The following is a 22,145-nucleotide window of genomic DNA, read 5'->3' on the forward strand; positions in this document are numbered from 1 at the left end:
TTTCTTCACGTAAACAGATTTATTAAGCAACAATGCAGTCTGACTAAACAGTGAGGATGCTAGACGCGACGAAAAAAAAAAAAAAAGTGGACATATCACATCAACGTAGTCTGCATCTGGCAGAAGGCATGAGTCATATTGAGGGAGATTTATAAAAAAAAAAAATGTTAAGAACAAATTTAAAAAGGGAAATGCCTAAACATGCTTGCATATGCAGTAAATACAAATTATAGCTTAAAAACCAGACCATGGAATGTCACTGGGTGATCTAAACGTTGGACCAAGATTGTTGGTGGGTCTTGTTTCCTGTCTGGTGGGAGAGAGACAACAGTTAGAGAACAAAGAAAAACTACTGTTAGCCGATTCAGACTGATGGAAGAGCTGACTTACTTTGGCCCAATGGTTTTGGTTTCACCCCACACAAATGGAGGAGCAGTGTTATCTGCCTCTGCAAGATGGGACAGTTACCTTAATACTTTCACTAAGTATTGTCTCAATGTCTCAGGGTGCAGCACAAAAAGTTTATATTTCAGGTGCATTTAGACCCAGACCCATTCTTAAAATGGAAAGTATTGTTTAACAGTCAGAAACTGAAGGGGGAAAAGCAGTTTTCAGACACAAGGTTCGAAAAAGGTTGACCTAGGTGAGAAATGGGATATTTCACATTTTACACAGTAGCAGTTCATCACAACAGCCCTGAACAATCTTCCAGAGTTAAAGAGTTTTATTCAGTAATAATTACTAAAACTAGCAACCAAGACCATTAACCCAGATGAAGCGTTTACAGAGGTCACAGATCAAGTGAGCGTAAGCTTCAAGCAGGAGGAGCAGTTGTCTTCAGCTTTCCATTACAAGGAAAACGAGTCTAAAGCACTTTAACGCTTGATTCACACAGCCAGGTAAGGGTTAGTCATCCTTGTGCCAATACCAAGATGATGAGGTTATAAGTCATACCTTGATCCCAATCCTCAGTCATGTTTGGGTTAACCCAAGTGCTGACTGGGACATGCCAGTTACAAGGTCCATTTGAACTTGAACTTCCATCTGTAACAGGGGTGTAAAATAAGAAATATTCACGAGGTTAAACATGATTAAATTTAAGTTAAAGAAAAAAAAAAAAAAGCAGTCTTACCTTCTTCCATGTCCACAGGAACTCTGTCCTCGCAGGTCTCAGTGTGGTGAGCCAGCTCATGTTTGGGGACCAGGTGGCGAGCATTAAAAGGGCAGGTTTTTAGTTCACGGGCCAGTTTGGGATGGTTCTGCAGAGAGTTTGTATAAACAATTAAACTTTCGATCATGGCTAAAGTTTCATTCAAGCCAGGAAATTACTCAAGACCAGTACCAGCTTCGCCACTTAGCAATTTTTATTCTCCCTCATCCACCAGTGGAGAAAATTTGGCTACTTTAGCGTTTTGATGTTCTGCTGAATAAAAATAATTGTAAGCACTGGTTCAGTGGTTAGATTATTCAATAGGATCCTGTTTAACTCAGCTGCATGAAATCCAGAGGCCCTTCCAAGATTTAATGTTTGCATTGTAATGGCTGCTGTGAACATCTAACAAGGCCAAAGTCTCTTATAAGATTAAAACCATCACTGGAACTACAGAAACTAAAAAACAAAACTAAAATGAGTAAACTCAATTTGACAGACTAATGTAAAATAGAAAGAAAATACAACTAAAACCTAAAATTTTAAAGATACTAGCACTTGACTCACCTTCCTGCACTTTATGATGTGGTAAGGAAAGCGGCTGGACCGGATCTTGTGGTTTTTATCAAAAGGGCACTGAAGAAGTTTTTCTGGGTCTGTGTTTCCTTTCCCATCTTTAAAGGGGGGGGGGGGGGGGAGAAGCAAATGCATTAACTTAGGATTTAAAGTACTGACAACACCTTAATGTTAAAAAAAAAAAAGTTTCACCATATTCCTCAACCAGCTGTGCTGGCTCTGCAGAAGAGGTCCTGCAGGGACTGCTGGTGCTTCCAATTACAAAATTGCTCGCCATCTGTAGCTGGAATTTACTGTGGGCAGGCAAACAGTTTAAATTAAAATATAACCACCCACCCCCAAATAGACACGCAGGAATTGTGTAAGCTAAATGCTTGCACTTTGGTAATGCCAACACATGGCACAGCATTCACAAGCTGCATAACCACATTAACCCTTCAGCTCTGCAGGTGTGCAACATTTTTCTGTTACCCCAAAGTGAGCTTAACTTAGCCTGCTGGTTTGGATTATTTTTAAATATAGAGAAGAAGAAAAAAATACTCCTAATGTGTGTACAAAGACAGAAACATGAGTGACCTTAGTGAATGAAGCTAGCTCTTCCTCCCCCCCCAACTCTTTGTGTCTCAGTATAGGTGCAGGTGGTTCCTACACCCCCAGTTCTTCTTTGACCTGATTAAACATCCCATGATGACCAAATATTCACGTTTGACTGATATAAAGCCATTCTATATGGATAAAATAAGTCGCAGAGCTAACTCGTGGACACGCTACACAGTACCTAGCTCATCAAACGTTACCGTAAAATATGCAGCAAGAAGACCTGGCCTGTTTCCAAAGTCTGTTAGCAAAAAAGTTGCCTAGCTACTCAGCACATTGCCTGAGACACTAACACGTGAATTTTAAACACCTGCACTTAACTTTTGTAACGTTTATAGAAAATGGTTCGAATAAAGCCTAGAAGCAGTTTAAAATTACCATGAAAGAGATCCGTTTCTCTCAAAAGACATCAAACAACCAGAGCCGCCCCACTTCTTTAAATCTCGCGAAGAGTCACGTGATTTTTGGCAGTTAAATTTTTTTTATTAGCTCTACGGGGATTTTACCTTTTTCCATCCATCCATTCGCTTCCGCTTATCCTTTTCAGGGTCGCGGGGGGCGCTGGAGCCTATCCCAGCTGTCATAGGGCGAGAGGCGGGGTACACCCTGGACAGGTCGCCAGTCTGTCGCAGGGCCGATTTTACCTTTTTTCTTTTTAAAAAATATTTTTATATGAACTATGAATACTATCAATAAAATGTGCAAACTGAATCTCTGGCTTTTGGTGGAAGAAGCAGCTAATTAAATTAGTTGTCCGTGCAAAAACTACCCACTCATTTTTAAGTAAAGATGATAAATAGCATCAATAAAACATGCTAATTAAATTGCACTGACTTTTGGAAGGATTGCTAAATTAAATGAACTGCAAAAGTAAGAGTACATACAGTAGACACTACTGATTACATGTAAAATTCCAGTACTCAAAGTAAAATGCTAACGTAAAAGTACACAGCTACTGGCAAAGAAGTAGTATGAAGAATAAGAAAAAATCTGAAATTCTTTAGTGATCTTAAAAGGTTAGAAATTATTGTATTAGAGCAGCGAAAAACAACAAAATGTAATATACTTATAATAAAATACTTATTTGTAACTGGACCTATTTGTATCACATCATATCATATTTTTCTTATATTAAAGCAGACGTTTTATTTTGTGAATAGATGGTTCATTAAAATATGAAAGAGTCAGTGTTTTTAGAATGCTTATTTACATTTATAAAACAAAAAAGGTTATTTTTTGCCATCATTTTACACACTTAGTAGCATGTGACTCTTATTTACCCTGGCACCATTTTTTTCCATTACGGTAACTGACTCACTTTAATCTTTGCTGTATATGAGCGTCATTACGGTAAGTGCGCTGCCTGTCAAACATGGCGCTGTCCTGTTCGAGTCTGTGTAGTCAACTGTCTTTAATCCGACACTGTCGTCTCGGTAAAAACAGGATAACACATGGTCTTTACTCTCCCTACGTGGTCTGTCAGTTCAGGTATATATGAAGCCGATTAACATCGTCGCTTCCATCATTTATCATTTTTGTTTTACTCGTGTTTCGTAAACCTTTGCTAAGCTAGCTATACCTACCGGCTGATAAGAGATATTGAAAATAAAATTGAAAATAAAAAATAAAGTACGTTGTTGATATTTTCATCAGAGCAATTATTATATCGTGATCGGTGCATACCCCAACGATAAAGAGTAATCATGTTTAATTCTTTAATGTACAAACAATTATTTTATCCCTTTAATGACAGATATCTTTCCTCTCTGACAGACTGCCCCTGTGTAGACACTACTCATCGTCCGAAGTCAGACGAGGTTTTGCTCGTTATGTTGCCTCCAAACTCCAGTGGGCTAATACCAAATATGAAGATTTCCTTAAAAAGCGATTTCCCCGCTTTTTTCTGCTCTATCACACTTTCGTGGAAGGTAAGCTCACGGTTTACTCACTCCTGAGGTCTCCAAAAAACTGCAGGAGAGCCCTGTGAGTGTTGTTAGCCCAACAATGAGGTTGGGAAACCTGACTAGGGACCAGGAAACAGGCTGCTGTAGTACATAGGCACCTTATATATGAAGGTTTTTGAAGATGAAAGTTGCTGAGAGAGAGAATTCAAGACCCAACTCATGATCAGAATCTGGAGTTAAAATAAGACATTTAATAGCCAGATTTCTCATATTCCATGGCCTTAATATGATCGTTTCACCTGGTCTACTAACATCAGGGTCCTCAGGGTCTTTACTTCCTGTATAGGTGTGTCTGCTTTTGTTCTAGAATTGAAAAGCCTTTTGGATGGTAGGTGAAATGTCTTCAAAAACCTAAAGAAGTCCAGTTGTCTTCTTTCAAACATCACCCCATCAGCAGCATTATATCCAGAAAACACTGTTCTTGTCCATCACTTACCCGAGCTTATTTTTTTCAGGTCTTGCAAGTCAAATTTTCATTTTACTTTATTAAAACTGCATTAAACAAGCAAACAAACATTGCATACTACATACTGTTTGTAATATACAAATGATTATACAATTACATCATTTTGTGGCCCCAATCTAAAGCGAACATCTACAGAGTACAAGCAGGCTAAGGAGTTGGTGTCTAAATAAACAGCATGCTACAAAGCACTTTGTTCTAAGAGTCAAATAATTTTTTTAAAATCTACAGTAATATTTAAAACAATTTTTTCTGTCACTCATTCCAGGATTCAAGCTACTGTTCCGAGATGCCAAAGATATCAGGAGGATAAAAGGAAAAATGTGGTCTGATGGAGTAAAGTTCCAGGATTTGCCTTACAGGGACATGGAGAAACTCAGACAGGTGGGTCTGTTTACCACACTGCACACAGAAATATCAGAATTTTCCACACATATTAGAAATGGAGGGAATCAAACTGCTTATAGCTCAGTGAAAATGAGTAATTTCTTTATTATTATTAAATTTGTATTAAATATAATTACATTTATTTTGTTATTATTAAATCTGCAATAAGTCAGAAAAACATTATTTGATTTTTTTAATCTTTCAAATTGCAAAAGTTTGGAATATACTTGATTTTGATTGTTAATATGATGCTATTGCTTCTGAGTGTAAAATTTTCTTTTGACTGCATTCTGTCTAATGGCCAGCAGGAGGCGAACCCTGGTTGCAAAAAGAAATTCCCTTGTATAGAAATTCCCTCTGCTTTTTTTTTTATCTGGGATCTTTTTAAAAGTCCTTTCCTTCATACATTCACTCTTAGCAAAAAAAAAGTTGCGTTTTCTATCACGTTATCTACCAAAATGTGATGCATTTTGTCACAGAAAATCCAATATAATCCTATTTTATTTAGATTATCGATTGGAGTATTATTAGTGTAATACCGGCAATGGGAATTCATGTCGGGTTAACACCATCTCCATGCACACAAATAAAACCAGTTCTATTTTGTTTTGACACTAATTGGCAAAACTGTATAAAATTTTAAAGGCAAATAAACTATCATATTATTTAGTGCAGCCATCAGTTTGTATTCATTAAAAGAATAAATAGACAGAAAAACAGAATTCAAGATCAAAATAACAAATTAATATATTCTAATTTAAACTCCTAAAATGAAAAGGCTTAAATCAACCATAAAAAGAAAAAACAAACACCTACTGTTTGAACCGGTCATAATGAGTTAATTCTGTCTGGTATTAGGTTAACAGGCGTGAGGATTTATCAAGATGCTAGCACTTCATTAGGGGTGGGATGGCATGCCTCAGGAGGTAGAGAAGGTCATCTACTTTATCAGCATTGAAAAATGTGTAATGCTGATGTAAGCAATGCTCTTATTTATTTTTGGCAGCTTCTTCTTTTTGATCAGTTCAGTGGAATGTCTGTTTCCAACTCTTCTTGTCTTCTAAATCTTCCCTTTTCATGCCAACCATCAGCGTTTCCTGTCAAAACAACCGTAAAGCTCCTTTTTCTTTTGTTTTTTTCTTGCTTGTCAGCCTCATCTTCTGCATCCTTTTCCCGATAATCCCACTTTCTCCCCTCCATACATCTCAGCCGATTCATCTCTCTGATTTTGTACGTCAGGTATTCAATCTGAGCTATCGCTCTGAGTAAATACTAATGGTATTTAAAAAGAATTTCATAATCGTGAGGACTGTCAGAGCATCCTTTAAGGGGAGGGATTAGCGTTTAGTCACCCATTCTCATAAATTAGTGTAGATTTTGGTAGAGTTTCAATTCCTGTGTTTATGGCAGTGTAGTATTTTTAGTTTATGCATTGTCAGTGTTTCAGGGCTGTAATGTCTCACAGTAACTTGGCTCACTTGACTTGTGTTTGACAGTTTCGCAGAGACTTGATCAAGGCCATCCCGCTGGTGATCATATCCATCCCTCCCTTTGCCAACTACCTGGTTTTTGTCTTGATGTGAGTCCTCTTGAAATAACCATCTCATTTGATTTGCAGGCTTATTTATGTTGCTGTCCCTGTTCATTAATCATTTTCTGTCGCTTAGTGTGCCTCACTCTGCTAACAACACCTCCTCCTGCATCGACAGGTATTTCTTCCCCCGTCAGCTTCTGATCCCTCACTTCTGGACTCCCAGCCAGCAGCTGGAGTTTCGGAGAGTGTACCACTCCCTCAGAGCTCGGCACCACTGGCCGGTGCTCAAAGGACTTGAGTGCACGAGTCAGCAGGTCAAAAATGGTCACTTACAGAGACAACTTAAGGACCTGTGTGCAAAAGTAAGTATCGGGAATGTGTAGCAGTACTGCTTTCTGCTTTCAAAGTACACTAATCATTCACAAACAGTTTTTACAGTGTGGCCCCTTATAATGTTATCTTCCTGAATGTAGCACGAGTTATCAGGGAATAACTAGATATTATGTCTCAAAGTAACATCCTCATTAATGTCAGAACCAAAGATTTTTCAGCCGAACATTGCCCAGACATCACTTTTCTTCTACTGTCTTGCACTAAATCTGTAGCATATCCTGCCAGCACTCTTCCAAAGTTAAGGACACGCACACACATCCTCTTGGCCGTGCACATGATGTAAGAGAAAATGTGACTCATCAAACTGATCCATCTTCTTCCCTTGCTCAATAACCCAGCTTTGCACTTGCATAATCACTAAAGGCTATCCAGCTGATGATTTGGGTAGATTTTAGTGGTGGAGAGCCGAGAGCATGCGCACTATGACCTGTCTGTGGTTATTGTGCTCCATGCATGTGTCCTGTCAGCTTTCTTGGGTGCTTATAATCTTGTAAGCACCCAAGAAATCTTGTTGCTTGTCTGTGCTTGGCCTGCTTCTAGTACTAACCCATGCTTATTGGGGAAACACCTGATACCTGTGGTTTGAAGATGATCTGTGCAAGTGATCTGGCCATTACAGTTCTGTCTGAGAGATTCTTATGCTGTCCAATTTTTTCCCCACTTCCATGTCGACTGTGAAAACTGACTCCTCACTTGCTATTTAATGTATCCCCCCTCTTATTAAGACAATGGAAATCCTCACTCTAAATTGTCAGTGGTTTTAAAATAGTGCATTGTTTTTCTGCTCTGCTAAGTATTCTTTCGCGCAGTTTTTCACTTCAAACTTTGGACACATAGCTGGGATACTTGGCCAGTTTGCGAGGATAACTGTCATTTCTTTTCATTAGAAAACTACAACTTATTTGTTAAATTTTAAACTGTTCATTATGGATGCACAAATAGTAAGTGCACCCTAGTTCTCATTCTTCAGTTTAATAAACATTGCAGGAGTCAGTCATGATGGTGCCTAAACGCCACAAAGTTTGGCTGTGAACTGTGTGAAACAGTACAGATTTGCAGATCTGTTCATTTCTAACCAGTACATGTATGTTTGATATTTGTTCAGGTCCAAAGTGGAGCAAACCCCAAAGTGTCTGAAATCCTTGCTATCCGAAGCCTGTTTTCTGGACCTCCTTTGGGTATAAGGAGAATGAGCGTTGATCACATGGTCAGTAAAACTCCTCCAATTTTCTGTCTCAGTTAACAGGAATGCAAAAGGCTTAGTAAAGCCTTCGTATTCATGTTTTTATGGCTAATCAGAGACACATCAGCCCGCTGCTCTTCTTGACGCCACGGCTCCCCGGCTTCTTGATTGGCCAGCGGCTAAGCAGCCACGGGCTGGAGTTGCTCCAACTGGACCGGGGCCTCAGCAGACTGGGCGTTCACCAGCTGAATGACTCTGAACTCAGACAGGTCCATCACTCTCCATGACTTTATATACTGAGTGCCTTCCTCTTTAAGCCATTTTATAAATACTTGATGTTTTTCTCCTTTCAGGCTTGTTATCTAAGGGGCCTCAATGCTGATGTTCTTGGTGTTAACCAGTGTCGTGAATGGTTGTCCCAGTGGCTACAGGTGTCAAGCTCATTGAAAGGTATTATTATTATTTGGATTTGCAGTATAGATTCTTTTTTTTCTGTCACCTACCCTAAAGATTTTGATGAGAGCCAAAGAAAAATGACCAGAATTGTAATAAAAATAACTTTACCTGTTTCCTTAAGAGGATTTATGTGAAGAGAAATTTCCTGACAGAATATTGCACAGATTTCTCCCTAATAAAGTAGCTGAGACTTGATTGCTTCTACTGTGCTTACCTGTATAGTCAGCCCCAAAATGTCCATAATGAGTCAGAAAAACCATGGAATAAAATAAAACAAAATAATAGTTCAAAATGTAAGTAAATATGAGCCTAAACTAAAGTTCTGGCTTTATGCATGTGTATGTGGAGCACAATTTAGAGTTGATGTGCTTTGTGGATGCTGTGGATAGCTGAAGTGCAGCACATCTGTTGGATGTACACTGCTCAAAAACATTAAAAACACTTTGAAAGGACATCCGAAAAGAAATCGTGCTAGATATTGATGTGGACTGGGTAATATGTTAGGAATGAAAGAATGGCATACTGTGTGATGGACATGGAAGTATCAACCTACAGAGGGCTAAATTTAATGACACCCTGAAAGTTAAAGTGAAAAAGTTATTTAACAGGCTCGTCCTTTTTGCCAAAATTTAATCGATCCCGGTGCTGCTGATGGGTTAACGACCTTCTACAGCCTGTCCCCTGGAATCCACCTGTTCTTGAGACTGCACTGAAAGACACAGCAAAACTTCTGGAAATTGTACACATTAATGTGCTATCCTGTAGAAGTGGGACTACCTGTGCAGCCTCTATAGGGCCCAGGTATTGCCTCATGTTACCAATAGTGAGACTGACCCAAGCCATCGAGTGAAAAATCTGTCAGAAAAGATGAGAAGGGTAAAAATGTCACTTGCCCCCATGAGGTAAAATCATTCCTATTTTCATGGTTGTCTCATTGGTGCCCCTCCAGTGCACCAAAAAAGCTGAAAATGGTTATAAACACACTCTGCTACTTAACTGACCAGATCAACATCCCAGAAGTGTTCCTAAAAGGTGTTCCTTTAATTTTTTGATCAGTGTATAAGGCTTAGACTGTCCCACAAATCATCTCTGTTCCAGTTTTACTAAACTCCAGTGTATCTGTAGCCAAATGAGTGGAATGAGTCTGTACTGCTATTTGACATGATTCCAACAGATGGCACTCCACTTTTTGTTTCGGTAAACCAGGGGTGTCAAACTCCAGGCCTCAAGGGCCGGTGTCCTGCAGGTTTTAGATATCACCCTGGGTCAACACACCTGAATCAAATGATTCGTTCATTACCAGGCCACTGGAGAACTTCAAGACATGTTGAGGAGATAATTTAGCCATTTGAATCAGCTGTGTTGGATTAAGGACACATCTAAAACCTGCAGGACACCGGACACTGAGGCCTGGAGTTCAACACCTGCACTCTAAACAAATGAAACACCCTGCAGATAATGGCTGATGAAATATACTGCATGTTTATCTAACATATAAATCATCTTTATGAAGAGTAACCAAGCCTTTCTCCTTCTATGTACTGCAGTAGTATCAAAGTAGCTCCAGAAACGGTCTCACTCAAGAACATGTGTAGTGACAGAACAGAAAATTATTTAAGTTAATTCTTATTTGAATATGAAGTGTCTGTTTGTACTTGAATGTTAATACTCAGTTCATTCACTGATGCAGGACTTTACTCTAAAGTTAAACATTTAAAAAATACTTAATCTGAAAGGGCATTTAATTGGAACCAAAATTCAATATAATTCAGCATTACCTGTGCATGTTGCATTTATTGTTCAGTACATGACCCTAGATGATGAGCCGGTGAACTTTCTAGAGGAGGTGTTTGGTGCACAGCTTATGGCCCTAACAAAGCAGTGTGAACAGCCTGATAAGTGCACAATCTGCTGCTCTACAGATTTATGCCAAGTCAAGGAATAAGATTTTTTTTGACACTAACAGCATTTTTTGTTTCTCTCATAATTCAGAATCTGCTGACAATTACATTTGAGCAGGCTTTGCTTTTAATCCAAGTACAATTCAGAATGAGAGCAAGAGGGATTGCATTTGCCAAAATGCATCTGGAAACCATCAGGCTATTGTCTATCTTTTTAATCAGCTTTATCAAGATATTCTGCATTCTTAAGTAGCGGCCGGACACAAAAATCTTGGCTCTTTTAGGTTATAACGGGAGGCTTGAAAAACTGTTTAGAGGCTAAATCTGCTAACTAGCTAATGTAATAAATGCACATTGTCTCCACACATTAAACAATATAGGAACTACTTGTTCTATGTACAATAGTCAAGACAAAATATCCACTACCTTTTGTGACTTAAAGATCAGGCTTTGAGTTATATTTAAAGCATTTTGGGGGGTGCTTTAAAAGACCTTTTAAGTATTTCCTAAATGTTGCATGATTCTTTTATAGCTATTACATTAGCATGTATTTTTTACTTTCATTTTTGCAGACTCAGAGGTGTCACTGCTTTTGCACAGCATTGTGTTTCTCTCTGCAAACTACCCAAGTGGTCCCAGCCATCACTGACAGGAAGCCACATGCTATCTGCTGTTGTGATTATACTCTCTTACGTGCAATGAAAAGCAAAACTTTCCAAGAGGTTTTCAACAGCTCCTTTTTGGAAAGTAAACAACATTTTAAGGATGTTTTTGGCAAGAAACCATTTCTATTCAAAGGATTTACCACAAAAAAGAAGCCTTTGCAGTTAATAGCATTTAAAAACAAGATGAATCCATTGTCATCTATTAGACATTAGTGCTATACTGGTGATGTGGAAGTAATGTAATGATTATCTATTGCTATATGTGAACCTTGTTTGCATGTGTGAACTGATACATGTTATTACACTGTTTAAGTTCAGCAGTTCTTTTTGGTGATATGCTCAGACACATTCCATTTAAAAGAATTACATTAAGATGGGCATGTTTGTTTTTACATTTCACATCAAACATGTCCTGTGTTCTTTCATGCCAGTACCTCACTTTGTGTTTTTTTTTTATATACTTTGAATATTGTTTACCATGATCAAGGTTGTGGGTAACAGGACTTGTGGTGGGTAATGTGGAGATGAAGAGGCGTTATAACTTGGTTGACGTCAAACAGCAGTAGACAATATGAAAGTCCCTGAGAGTAACTATGTAAAGAAAAAGCCCACTGGTGGCCCAGCTGTAAAGTCATTGAAGCTTGCTTGTGTGATGAGATGCTGAACGTCTTGCACGTTCTCAAAGTTTTTGGTTTGTGGCACAGCACACATTTCTGACAAGATATCACTTTATTGTTTACCTTCTTATTTTTTTGAAAGGCTGGAATGACATTAACTTAAGTGCAAAATTTGTTGTAAGCCCTTTGCCTGCTTTCTGGTTACTCCTACGAAGAGGAAATTCCTGTTGTATCTGCTGGTGACTTGTGTAAGTGTAAAACTGAACATGTCATCGCTTCCTGTGCCTTTTGCAAGAGCACACAGAGTTTATCTGAAATAGAAGATGCAAAAATTATGTTGTGTTTTTTAAGATTTTTTTTTATTACTTGCTCTGCAAATGTTCAGTGTTGTGTTGTGCCAATATTATATACAATATCTTGGAAATGTGTCTGAAATAAAAATCTTAAAGGTGCATTTTTCTCCTGTATAACTTTATACAGAAAATTCAGATGAAATTAAAAAGGTCTTTAATGAAAAAATTAAAAACTGGAACCCAGTACGACGTATAAACACCAAAGCAGTTCAAAGCTTAGAACAGATCCAGGAACACCAAAATAAACTCACGTTTACAACAAAGCAAGCAAAGTTAAGAGAGAACATTCACTTATGCTAATATGACACTGTACATTAATCTCCATTTCCATTCCATGTACAGCATCAAAGCAGAGCCATTAACTATGAAAATATTATCTGTATGAAGAAAATTATATTCTGCGTTATATGTGGAAAGTATGATGAACATTTTAAAATATCCAAGTGAAGAACTTTGTGAGTAGCCCGAACAGTCAACTCCTCTTCTGGTGTCGATCACATAACTTCGTAGCCGTCCCGAATGCCTTTGATCAAACAGCAGGCAAACACAATACCGAGTAACTGGAAGGAAGAGAGAAAACGGTCATCATTTTTGTTTACAACTTTTTAAAAACTAAAAGTCTGTAGAGTCCAGAAGCAAGATGAGCAACAACACATTACCATAGTAACAAAGGAAACTAAAATGAGCTGATAGACTCTTGAGTTTAAGAGCAAATTTTGTTTAATGGTGTTACATACCTGCAGGATAGCAATGACAACCGCTGCTACTATCACCCATAAGATGTTATTCTTTAGAAATGTCTCCATAGCAGCACTACAACCCTAAAGAGAACAAACAGAAAAGTTAGAATTGATCTCCACTGTGTCTGAGAAAGGTTAACTCAGAGTACACTCTGTATGCTTGTGGGCTTTTTGCCGTTTCGTTTTTCTTTCCTCCTTCCACATTTGAGGTTCTACAAATCACATAGTGTGACAATGAGAGCAGCTAGCTCAACCATTTTCTCGTGCACGTAAAGCAGTAAATCTTTTTTTGTTTGTTTGTTTTAGTCACTAATCTCCTGGTGGAAAATTTGTTTCAAAGATTTAACTTTGGAGGTACTCTGTTTGCCAGTTGTATAGTCTGTGAGAAAACAGCACTAGGCTTCTTTGCTTTGTAGCCTCAAACACTTTCCTTAAGAGTTTATGACCTCAGACACTCATTTAATAGCACAAAGTCCATTTTGTAAATTATGCTCACTACTGGATTCACAAAGGATGATTAACTAGTGCGCACTCATTGCCTAACAACATATCAATCAGTCGTTAGCAGATGAGTTTGCAGTTCCAAATCCTTTAATCCTTTTCTGTGCTTGGCACAAAGCAAGACTGTTACGCAGCTGGAGTCCTGTTTCTAATATTTACATGCCATCCAGTTGCAGTTTGGTAACAATTATTTACTGTATGTCTCTTTAGCTTGCCAGATATATATATTTTTTTACCTATTTAAGCAACATGCTGATAACTTAGATGTTTTACTAAATAAACAGGACTTAAGAATTAAGAAAGTGAATTTCAGGTTAAATAAACTTAGAAAGAAATTGACCCCTGTTTACCTGCTGATACACTTTGTCAGAGTCAGTCATGGTTCCTATTCCACAGCCTTTAGTGACATTCTTGCAGCATGAGTCAGGCACAGAGTTTCCTTTGCTAGTGAAGTTTTTCCAGTCAGAAGAACCGTTCACACCGCAGCATTTCAGCTGGAAAATGCAAACAAGTCTATGAACAACAGCTATGAACTTGAGATGTAGAGTAAAATGATATGGAACACATTGTGCAAACAGCAACAATATCCTGTCACACGAAACTTACCAACAGGATGCAAAATGTTTTGACAGGGTGGTACCATACTAACCAAACAGTGAACAGGAACATTTACAGTGAACTTACGTTATGCTGAAGATTGTCCACGGTCTCTTTGAATTCTGGTGTACCCTTTTCGTACTTGGAGATCATTTCAGTGACGCTATCGTGGACGATAGTTGAGAGCTACACGGGAGGCACAACACACACAACATTGCAGCTCAAATTAAAACCACACCTTCTGCAGGGACTCACATAAAACAGATGTATTCAACACTTACCTTGTTTCTGAAGACGTATCCAACAATTGCTGCTGCAATCTCAACGATAACAATCAGTGAGAGAAGGACAGCAAACTGAGGGAGGAGAAAAGGAACGAATGAGGAATTGAATGATCTACCTGAGTGGTTGTCACACAAATAAACAGCAATTTTTACAATGAAATCTCGTGCAAAAAAGTTAACAAAAACAAAGTTACTGCATATGGTGCTGTGTGAATTACCGTGGTGACCATGCAGTGGTTTTCTTTGAAGGCTCCACAGCAACCAAAGAAGCTGATGAAGAAAATCACCACACCAACTCCGATCAGGATAATGGGAGCTGCCGAGGCAGTGGGATCAGTGATCTTGAGGGTTTTGTTAAGCGACACCTGAACCATGATTCCTACCACAATCAGTGCTAGGCCACATAGCTGCAAGAATAAGAAGTTAGGCTAGAGTGAATTCATGGGGAAAGGTTTATAATTTGTAATGTAATATTTTATTTGGCTATTTGACAAAAGTATGATAGCAAAGAAAAGCAACAATAATTTGATTCTTATTAGCAGCTAAACAATAAAACTGTACCAAATACACTTGTGTTTTTATACACCCAGGTACTTGACTTTGATAGGGATCAATCTAGAAAGTGTCGCACCTGTGTGCCAGTTATGGAGGGTGAATACCACTACTTTAATAGGTGTATGTTAACCTTCTCTGACAGTTGGCAGCAATGCCAAGGGGTAATGGTAAATGGACTGATTCTTATATAGAGCTTTTCTAGTCTCCTGGAGTACTCAAAGCGCTCTATACAACATGCCACAGTCACCCAATCACCCCCATTCAAACAAGCACTTTCTTTCTATACTTAGTGCTTCCTAGCTTCATTCATACACATTCATATTCAGATGGATGCATCGGAGAGCAACTTGGGGTTAATATCTTGCCCAAGGATACTTGACATTCAGACTGGAGGAGCCTGGGATCAAATCACTAACCTTCCGATCAGTAGGGGACCTGCTCTGCCTCCTACAGCCACCTCAAGGGGGGACAAATTTCCCAAGACAAGTTTTTTATCTTAATATAGCTACTACAAATTTTAAAGATTGAAAAAAAAAAATCTGATTATGGTATCATTAAATCAATTTGATTTTTATATTATTGTACTTTTTCATTTCATGTAAGCAAACAACATGAGAAAGGTCTAAAACAAAAGAGGAAGTTGCAACATTTTTCAGTCCCTGAATGCGGATGTAAAACGATCAGATGATACAATGACACTGTCACAGTGTCACTGTCTGGTTTGGGTGATAAGAGCAATTCATTCGATCTTTTACAAACACTAATGCCTGACCGCAATCAGCTGTGTCCTTGAGCAAACTGTATTCTTTTTACTTTTATTCCCTTTTAACTCAGTCCTGCTACTTTTCTGATAAACAATTGTTCAGTTGTGCACTTTTTCAAGAAAAATTTTTATATATATATATATATATATATATATATATATATATATATATATATATATATATATGTATAAATAAAAGAACAGGTGTTATTTATTTGCCATATCAAACATCATGTTTCGAATGACTAACAGTATAAAAATTGCTAAACTGTAAAATGTAGACCTATGTTAGATATTTTAAAGCTTTTGTATAAGGTGTGAGTAAGATTTAATTATTCATTAACCTGTTTTTATTGTTCTTGATACACATGGGCGAGGGCAAAAACAAATATATTGTGGCTGGAGATACCACTGGGAGTCCCTGAAGAACAACTTCAGCTCCCAACAGTATGCTCACTATTGTAGGGGTTTAATATTTGAAACATTTAAGGGAAAATAAATGTTTTCATACCAGTATGACAACCTGATACCTCTCCAGCCTCAGTGTCAGTCACATGTTTGCTATGCTATCCATATTAAGACCTGGCTGCTACTGTAGATGCTTCTGTGTTGGCTCCACCAATGTAAATATTTGAGCCTGAGTCAAACAAACAGCTAATGGTTGGTGTAGGACAAAATATAAAGGAGTGAACAGAGAAGCCAAGCAGAGCCCAGAAAGTCACAGAAATTCAGAAGAGAGTATACTTCATGTTTCCTGAGAAGGAAGCTGTGGCAAAATTTGGTGGCTCTCTTGCTCTCACAACTGAAGAGCTAATCAACAGGCAGATCAGACTGTGAGATTAACGTACAAGACAACTGTGCTGTTAAGACTTTTTGAACATGAACGTTATTTGGAGTTGTGGTTGCTCGTTTTCCTTTTGTTTTGCTGTGTTCATTTGTCTCTTTTAATTCTATTTTGTTGTACTTTTTCAACATGTTCAAAATAAAGATTCAATCAATCAATCAATCAATCAATCAAAAGAGTTCACAACACTCATCAGAATTGGTTATCATTGAAAAGATATAGAAGATTGTACTGAATAGATTTTCAATAGCTCTCTCCAGAAACTATTCGAATGTCTGTTATTCAGCCAGAGGCACTAGTTGTGTTGCCACTCTGATCTGAAAATCAAGAAAAACTTGCGCAAACTAGCAACACAATAGGGCTGAAACTCACAGGTCACTCACCATGAGGCTCCAGTTTACTTATTTACAGTGTCTACAGGTGTAACCAAAGTCCTTTTACAAGGAAGTATCACAACTCAGCAACCATAGTAAAAAGAATTCAGGTAGTAATTTTAAAATCTTACTCGAACTGAAAGGGAGAAGACAAATGTATGAACCAGACGCAGAAACTAGCCAATCAAATACACACAGTTTCACAGCATTAATTTTTCACGACTCACTGCGGTCACCACAGTCAGCATGATCGTTCCGCAAACAGATAAGGGAGTGGCTGTTTCTTTATTTTAAGAAACTGTATGCATTATTTTAAAAGTTGTTTTATTTGAAATCCAAAAACCTATATGTCTTTTATGCCTGAGCGAATGAAACTTCAATCTACAAAAAAAAAAAGAGAAAAAGTGGCAAAGGGCTAGAAAAACAGTCAGTCTATGGCTACGAACATCCTTTTTTACTAACACTCCCACAAGGCAAAGCGATGTCAAAATACATAATGGTGCAACCAGCTGAGGAAATTTCACAACATGTCAAATAGAGGTGGGAATCACCATACAACTCACGATATGACATTATCACAATACTTAACGCACAATACGATATTATTGCAATTTTTAAAAATATTTTGCGATCTGCAAATTCTGTACATAAAGGTAAACTTTATCAATATTCATTTTATCTAATATCAAAGTCTCACACTCAGTCTTTCTCTCATTTCAGTCAGTTTTATAAACTGAACGGTTTGTATTACAGTCTAGTCCAACTTAACTGAATGCAACCATCTGGTACAATTATAGCTATTCTGAACTATGCAATTTATGAAAACTATGCAGCCCATTCAGCAACTGAAGAATTTGAAAGTAAATTAAAACAAACTACAATTTTACATTAAATAAAAAAGTTTTAAACTTCATTAAAATAAAACATGTCTAAAATTAAAATAAATAAACTGTCATGTTTATTGCTGCCAAAAAAAAAGTTAAACACATTTGGACAGTGAAGGAATGTCAGGATTCTTGCTCAGAAAAAGGAGCTGATCAACATGCTCTGAAGTCAGAGCATGTTCCAGTCCACGAAAAAATTGTTTGTAACAAAATATCGATTTTTGCTGTCCCTGTATCGATACATTATTAGCAAACAAAATATCACGATACTACACAGTATCGATTTTTCCCCCCACCCCTAATGTCAAACCACTGCTCAACACTGCGAAATCCACTGAGTATTTCCTATATGGGGAGTTATCAGTGAGTGAACACTGACATGTTTCTTCATTTTTCTGTTATACTTTCTTCTTTAGCGTGCAGGGATCAATTTTAGTTATTATTAAGTAGTAAATTGTCAGTAACCAGTGTCAATACACATTTTGACCTTTTTTGAGAAAAAGATCAAAATGTGGAGATTATTTACAGTTGTTGTTTCCTGACAACTGCATTAAAAATCGCACTTCAGAATCGTTTCTAGTAACAAGGAAGGAAATGATGTCTCATATAGCACATAAACACAGCATGGTGATAAGTATGATGGTTCAGGATGGTTCAGAAAGCTGCATCTGGTCACATGGAAAAACCACACAAACCTGGAGGAGCTCACAAGATGCCAATTTGTTTCATTAACTCATCTACACAAGGCTTTTTGTTGAGGTTATAGCAGCAGTGACGGTTTATCTTGAAAGAACATATGTAGTGTGCACATTTTGACTTTTTTCTCGAAATGCAATTACGACTTTAATCTCAAAATTTTCACCTCATTCTCAAAATGATCAATAATATGTTTTCTTAATGTGGCCCTAATACACCTTTGTAGAGTTGTGATGTTTGAGTGGGTCATTGAGTAGACAATTTTCATATATGGAAAGGCACCATAGAGTCGAGAGGCATTTCTTACTACTGTCTAATTTATTTATTTACAACTATCAATTAAATCAATTAAAGTAATAGTCAATTATTATTGATCGGAATTCGTCAGCATAATGTTTATATATGCCTCCACTTACATCAGTGTGCTACACACATTAAATTATTATATACTGTTTATAAATACTGACCAGAAGAGTGAAATAAGGTGTCCCAATAAATAATGAAAATAATGACAGCACTTCTAAAAAAGTGGAAAAAATTAACAATACCAAAGTGTATCTATAACAGTTTATTGTTTATAACTGTTTATTGTTATTCTCCGCTCACTCATGACCAACAAAAAAGCTCTTAATAGGAGTTGAGAAAATTGCCACCTAAAACAAATAAACAGAAAAAGTTTTTATTTCTGTCTTAGACTGTAGACTTTATGTGCCCAAGACTAGGGCTGGGCCATATCATACCGTTCACGGTAATACCAGTATAATGTTGGGCAACAATAAGAAAATGAAATATCGCAATAGAATATGGGTAAAATATGCATGCGCAGTGCCTTTGTTTTCATGCAAACATGGCGGAAACAGCATGGCGGTGACAGAGAATGAGAAGAGCGAAAGCGGATCATTGAATGAAACGGATGAACCAGAATTGGTTTGTAAAAATGCTGCAACTTCAGTGGTGTGGAACTGGTTTAGCTTTCGTCTGTCAGATACACAACAAAGCACTATTTTTGCTAGAGCATGCTAGCGGGCCGTCGTTATTACCTTGTTTTTGGAAAATACGGCACACTTAAAATCAATCCTTTGATTTTTCTGAAAATCGACAGTGCCGCTTATAATCCCGTGTGCCTTATGTATGAATTCTGGTTGTGTTTACTGACCTTGAAACGATTTTATGTCGTACACTGCGCTTGAAAATCTGTCAAATGTTTTAGTACGACTTTGCTAAGCTACGAACCTGCACCGCTTGATGGATTGTCGGAGCATTACGACTATCGTAGGCAGGAGCCTCGCGGAGTGATACGTACTGTGCTTCAACATAATATTACTGTATTGTGTGTGTATAACCTCTTTTTAAGTTTTGTGGATATTATACATGGTTATGCTGAGGATATGTCGGCCAATTTCCACTGGAAATGCCTTTTGGTTAAACTGTCAGCAAGGAATTTGCATTTGCACTGTTAAATTTTTATATAACTTTAATGCACACAAAAAACAGCTGCTTGTTTAAGTGAAAATACATTGATGGTTTGTTTGTTTTTTTGCACTAATAAAGTTGTGGAGTTGTAAAGTACTTTGTCTAGTGTCAATTATATCGTCCGTTATATTGTTATAGCAAATTTTCAAATGTATATCGTGATAAATATTTTTGGTCACATCGCCCTGCTCTACCCAAGACTTGTCAAACTTAAAGGCATGCTAGTGTTCAAATGTGAAAAAAACATCTGAAATAAAGGCAATGACAACTTTGACTGTATTGTCGAGTTAAAGGCCATTGACTTCACAAAAACTGTGTATTATTTTCTTAAAACAATTTCATTTTCATTTTCTTTAGATTAAGTTAGGTTTTATGGTGACATCTTAAAACAATACTGCTCAGTTGACTCAAAATCCCAGGGTACACCTGGACTTAAGGAAATGCTGCTGTAAAGACTGAACTGTTTACCGAGTATAAGTATTAAATAATGGGACTTAAAGGGAAGTCCCGTCAAAACAGCTTTGTCATTTTTACTTCCTCTTGCCCTATCATAAATAACAGTTTGTTAATTTAGAGTTAACTGTGCAAACACCAGCTTACCGAAATTTATGGGGTGACTAAGCAGGAGGAAAAAATGATCTGGAGTCACATGGTACTGCAACACTTTGGAAATCTGGTCATAAGATTCACATTCCTGCCTCTCTTATACCCTCTCTCTTATCGTCACCATGAAGGTGATGTAAAACGAACTAATCTTGGAAAAAGTTCACTAATTATCCCATTAGATTTAAACACAAAACTGAAGAATGGGTAATGTGACTTTCTCTCTCTCTGTGTGTGTGTGTGTGTGTGTGTGTGTGTGTGTGTGTGTGTGTGTGTGTGTGTGTGTGTGTGTGTGTGTTCATCATCTGATTTTACAAATGATTCCGCCCTATATGCTCAACCTTTAAGCCAGAGTCACAGTGCTAGTAAAAGGAGAAATGTGACAAAAAGGTCCTGAAATGAAAATATTGTGTAGATCAAGATCAAGAAGATAAGCCGAAAACATAAACTTATACTAGACAACAGTGTTGCCTTCCTTCCTGCAGTTAGTTTTAGGTGGTTTCCATGTCCACTCTGCTGTGTTTTGTTTCTTTTTTTCATAGCCCAGTTTTACTATAAAAGAAATGTGATTGCTGCTACTTACCCAGAAGATGAAGTTGAAAAAGAAAACTAGATACTTGACACATTTCATTCCTCCTGTTACGCTCATGATGAATGACGAAGATCCGTTTTCTACATTAAAAAAAGAAAGCAAGTTTATTGCAAGTTTAATTCTTAACTGATTACATCAGCTGTAATACGAGCAGCTGAAGGGTGGAAGAGCTGACTCGTTTTCAGTAGGATACTAACTCTCATTGCTATGAAAACGCTTGGTGATTTATATTTTTAAAGTTAGATCAACGCGTCACACATTTCGCTGATTGATTTGTATTTAGATTTACTAATTAAAAGTTACGAAGGAGTCTCAAAAAATGTTAGGACTGTACTTTAATGTCATTATATATAGACACGATAAAATTAAGGAAACACGCAGATCTGGATAACACTTAATAATTGGAGTAAATTGAGAAGAGTCTGAGGAACACACAGCCCCACTTCTCTGACCGTTAATCACTGCTAGCAAGCAACAAAACAAGCTTTGTCAACGAGTCAAACTTTTTACACAAACAGCCAAGATCAAATTACCGACAGCTGTTAGTCAGAAAACTGAATTATTCTTAAATACACACAAATAAGTCTACAAATTAAGTTAAAAGAATTACGATAAACCACCCTTATCTACATTAGGCGACATTTTTCTTTTGTCTAAAAGAAAAGACAACGGAACCGCTAGATGCACAGTTTAGAAAGCGACCCAAAAAAAACACCGGACGGAAAACGGTTAGGAGAAAAAGAAAACTTTTTCAGTGCTATTTTAACACCTACCTTTCAGAAGAAGTTTTTAAAATCTTGCCACGAAAGGCGAAGACAAAGTTGAAGCTGTAGGGGACTCTGATGCGTTCCGCCGTTTATACTCCCTCCTCTTTCTTTCACGCTCTCTGCTACCTCCTGCTCCCTCCTTTTTACTGTCCTGCGCAACTCTACCCTTCAATGCTGCCTTCAGGGCCCCGTCGTTAAATGCAAACTCCTACTGCTGTGTAATATTCTAGCGT

General features: G+C 37.6%; 3 protein-coding genes across 8 annotated transcripts; 1 reads left to right on the forward strand and 2 right to left on the reverse strand.

Annotated features, from left to right (window-relative positions):
* Positions 1-2,948, reverse strand: gtsf1 (gametocyte specific factor 1). Of its 6 annotated transcripts, none has more exons than XM_080294993.1 (7): positions 2,830-2,948; positions 1,919-2,019; positions 1,718-1,824; positions 1,133-1,259; positions 955-1,044; positions 391-448; positions 1-310 (listed from the first exon to the last, which is right to left on the reverse strand). In XM_080294993.1, exons 1-7 carry the CDS (start codon positions 2,841-2,843, stop codon positions 235-237), a joined length of 573 nt encoding a protein of 190 aa, XP_080151119.1. In that variant the 5' UTR covers positions 2,844-2,948; the 3' UTR covers positions 1-234. The 6 variants fall into 6 exon arrangements, with proteins under 6 accessions (XP_080151119.1, XP_080151118.1, XP_026010068.1 ...); XM_080294992.1 differs by having other exon boundaries at positions 391-468; positions 2,830-2,891; XM_026154283.2 differs by having other exon boundaries at positions 2,702-2,874.
* Positions 2,949-3,651: 703 nt separating this feature from the next.
* Positions 3,652-12,338, forward strand: letmd1 (LETM1 domain containing 1). Its single transcript, XM_026154001.2, has 9 exons — positions 3,652-3,811; positions 4,097-4,251; positions 5,019-5,134; positions 6,634-6,716; positions 6,847-7,033; positions 8,170-8,271; positions 8,364-8,516; positions 8,601-8,697; positions 11,177-12,338. The coding sequence occupies exons 1-9, from the start codon at positions 3,696-3,698 to the stop codon at positions 11,251-11,253; spliced, it is 1,086 nt and encodes a 361-aa protein (XP_026009786.1). The 5' UTR covers positions 3,652-3,695; the 3' UTR covers positions 11,254-12,338.
* Positions 12,224-22,145, reverse strand: cd63 (CD63 molecule). Its single transcript, XM_026154002.2, has 8 exons — positions 21,919-22,145; positions 21,137-21,225; positions 14,580-14,768; positions 14,359-14,433; positions 14,165-14,263; positions 13,831-13,974; positions 12,977-13,060; positions 12,224-12,799 (listed from the first exon to the last, which is right to left on the reverse strand). Exons 2-8 carry the CDS (start codon positions 21,200-21,202, stop codon positions 12,734-12,736), a joined length of 723 nt encoding a protein of 240 aa, XP_026009787.2. The 5' UTR covers positions 21,203-21,225; positions 21,919-22,145; the 3' UTR covers positions 12,224-12,733.

This window comes from Astatotilapia calliptera, chromosome 20, assembly GCF_964374335.1.
Source record: "Astatotilapia calliptera chromosome 20, fAstCal68.1, whole genome shotgun sequence".
Taxonomy (NCBI): Eukaryota; Metazoa; Chordata; class Actinopteri; order Cichliformes; family Cichlidae; genus Astatotilapia; species Astatotilapia calliptera.

Excerpts from the sequence above, each read along its gene's own strand:
- gtsf1 (XM_080294991.1), bottom strand. The coding sequence starts at position 2,733 with ATGTCTTTTGAGAGAAACGGATCTCTTTCATG. Across the intron at positions 2,020-2,701 it reads AGAAACGGATCTCTTTCATG|TAAATTCCAGCTACAGATGG; the intron begins GTAATTTTAAAC and ends GCCTGCCCACAG. Across the intron at positions 1,825-1,918 it reads ACAGCTGGTTGAGGAATATG|ATGGGAAAGGAAACACAGAC; the intron begins GTGAAACTTTTT and ends CCCCCTTTAAAG.
- letmd1 (XM_026154001.2), top strand. The coding sequence starts at position 3,696 with ATGGCGCTGTCCTGTTCGAGTCTGTGTAGTCAACTGTCTTTAATCCGA. Across the intron at positions 3,812-4,096 it reads TACGTGGTCTGTCAGTTCAG|ACTGCCCCTGTGTAGACACT; the intron begins GTATATATGAAG and ends CCTCTCTGACAG. Across the intron at positions 7,034-8,169 it reads TTAAGGACCTGTGTGCAAAA|GTCCAAAGTGGAGCAAACCC; the intron begins GTAAGTATCGGG and ends ATATTTGTTCAG.
- cd63 (XM_026154002.2), bottom strand. The coding sequence starts at position 21,202 with ATGAGCGTAACAGGAGGAATGAAATGTGTCAAGTATCTAGTTTTCTTT. Across the intron at positions 14,434-14,579 it reads ACCACTGCATGGTCACCACG|TTTGCTGTCCTTCTCTCACT; the intron begins GTAATTCACACA and ends CTCCTCCCTCAG. Across the intron at positions 13,975-14,164 it reads TGGACAATCTTCAGCATAAC|CTGAAATGCTGCGGTGTGAA; the intron begins GTAAGTTCACTG and ends TGCATTTTCCAG.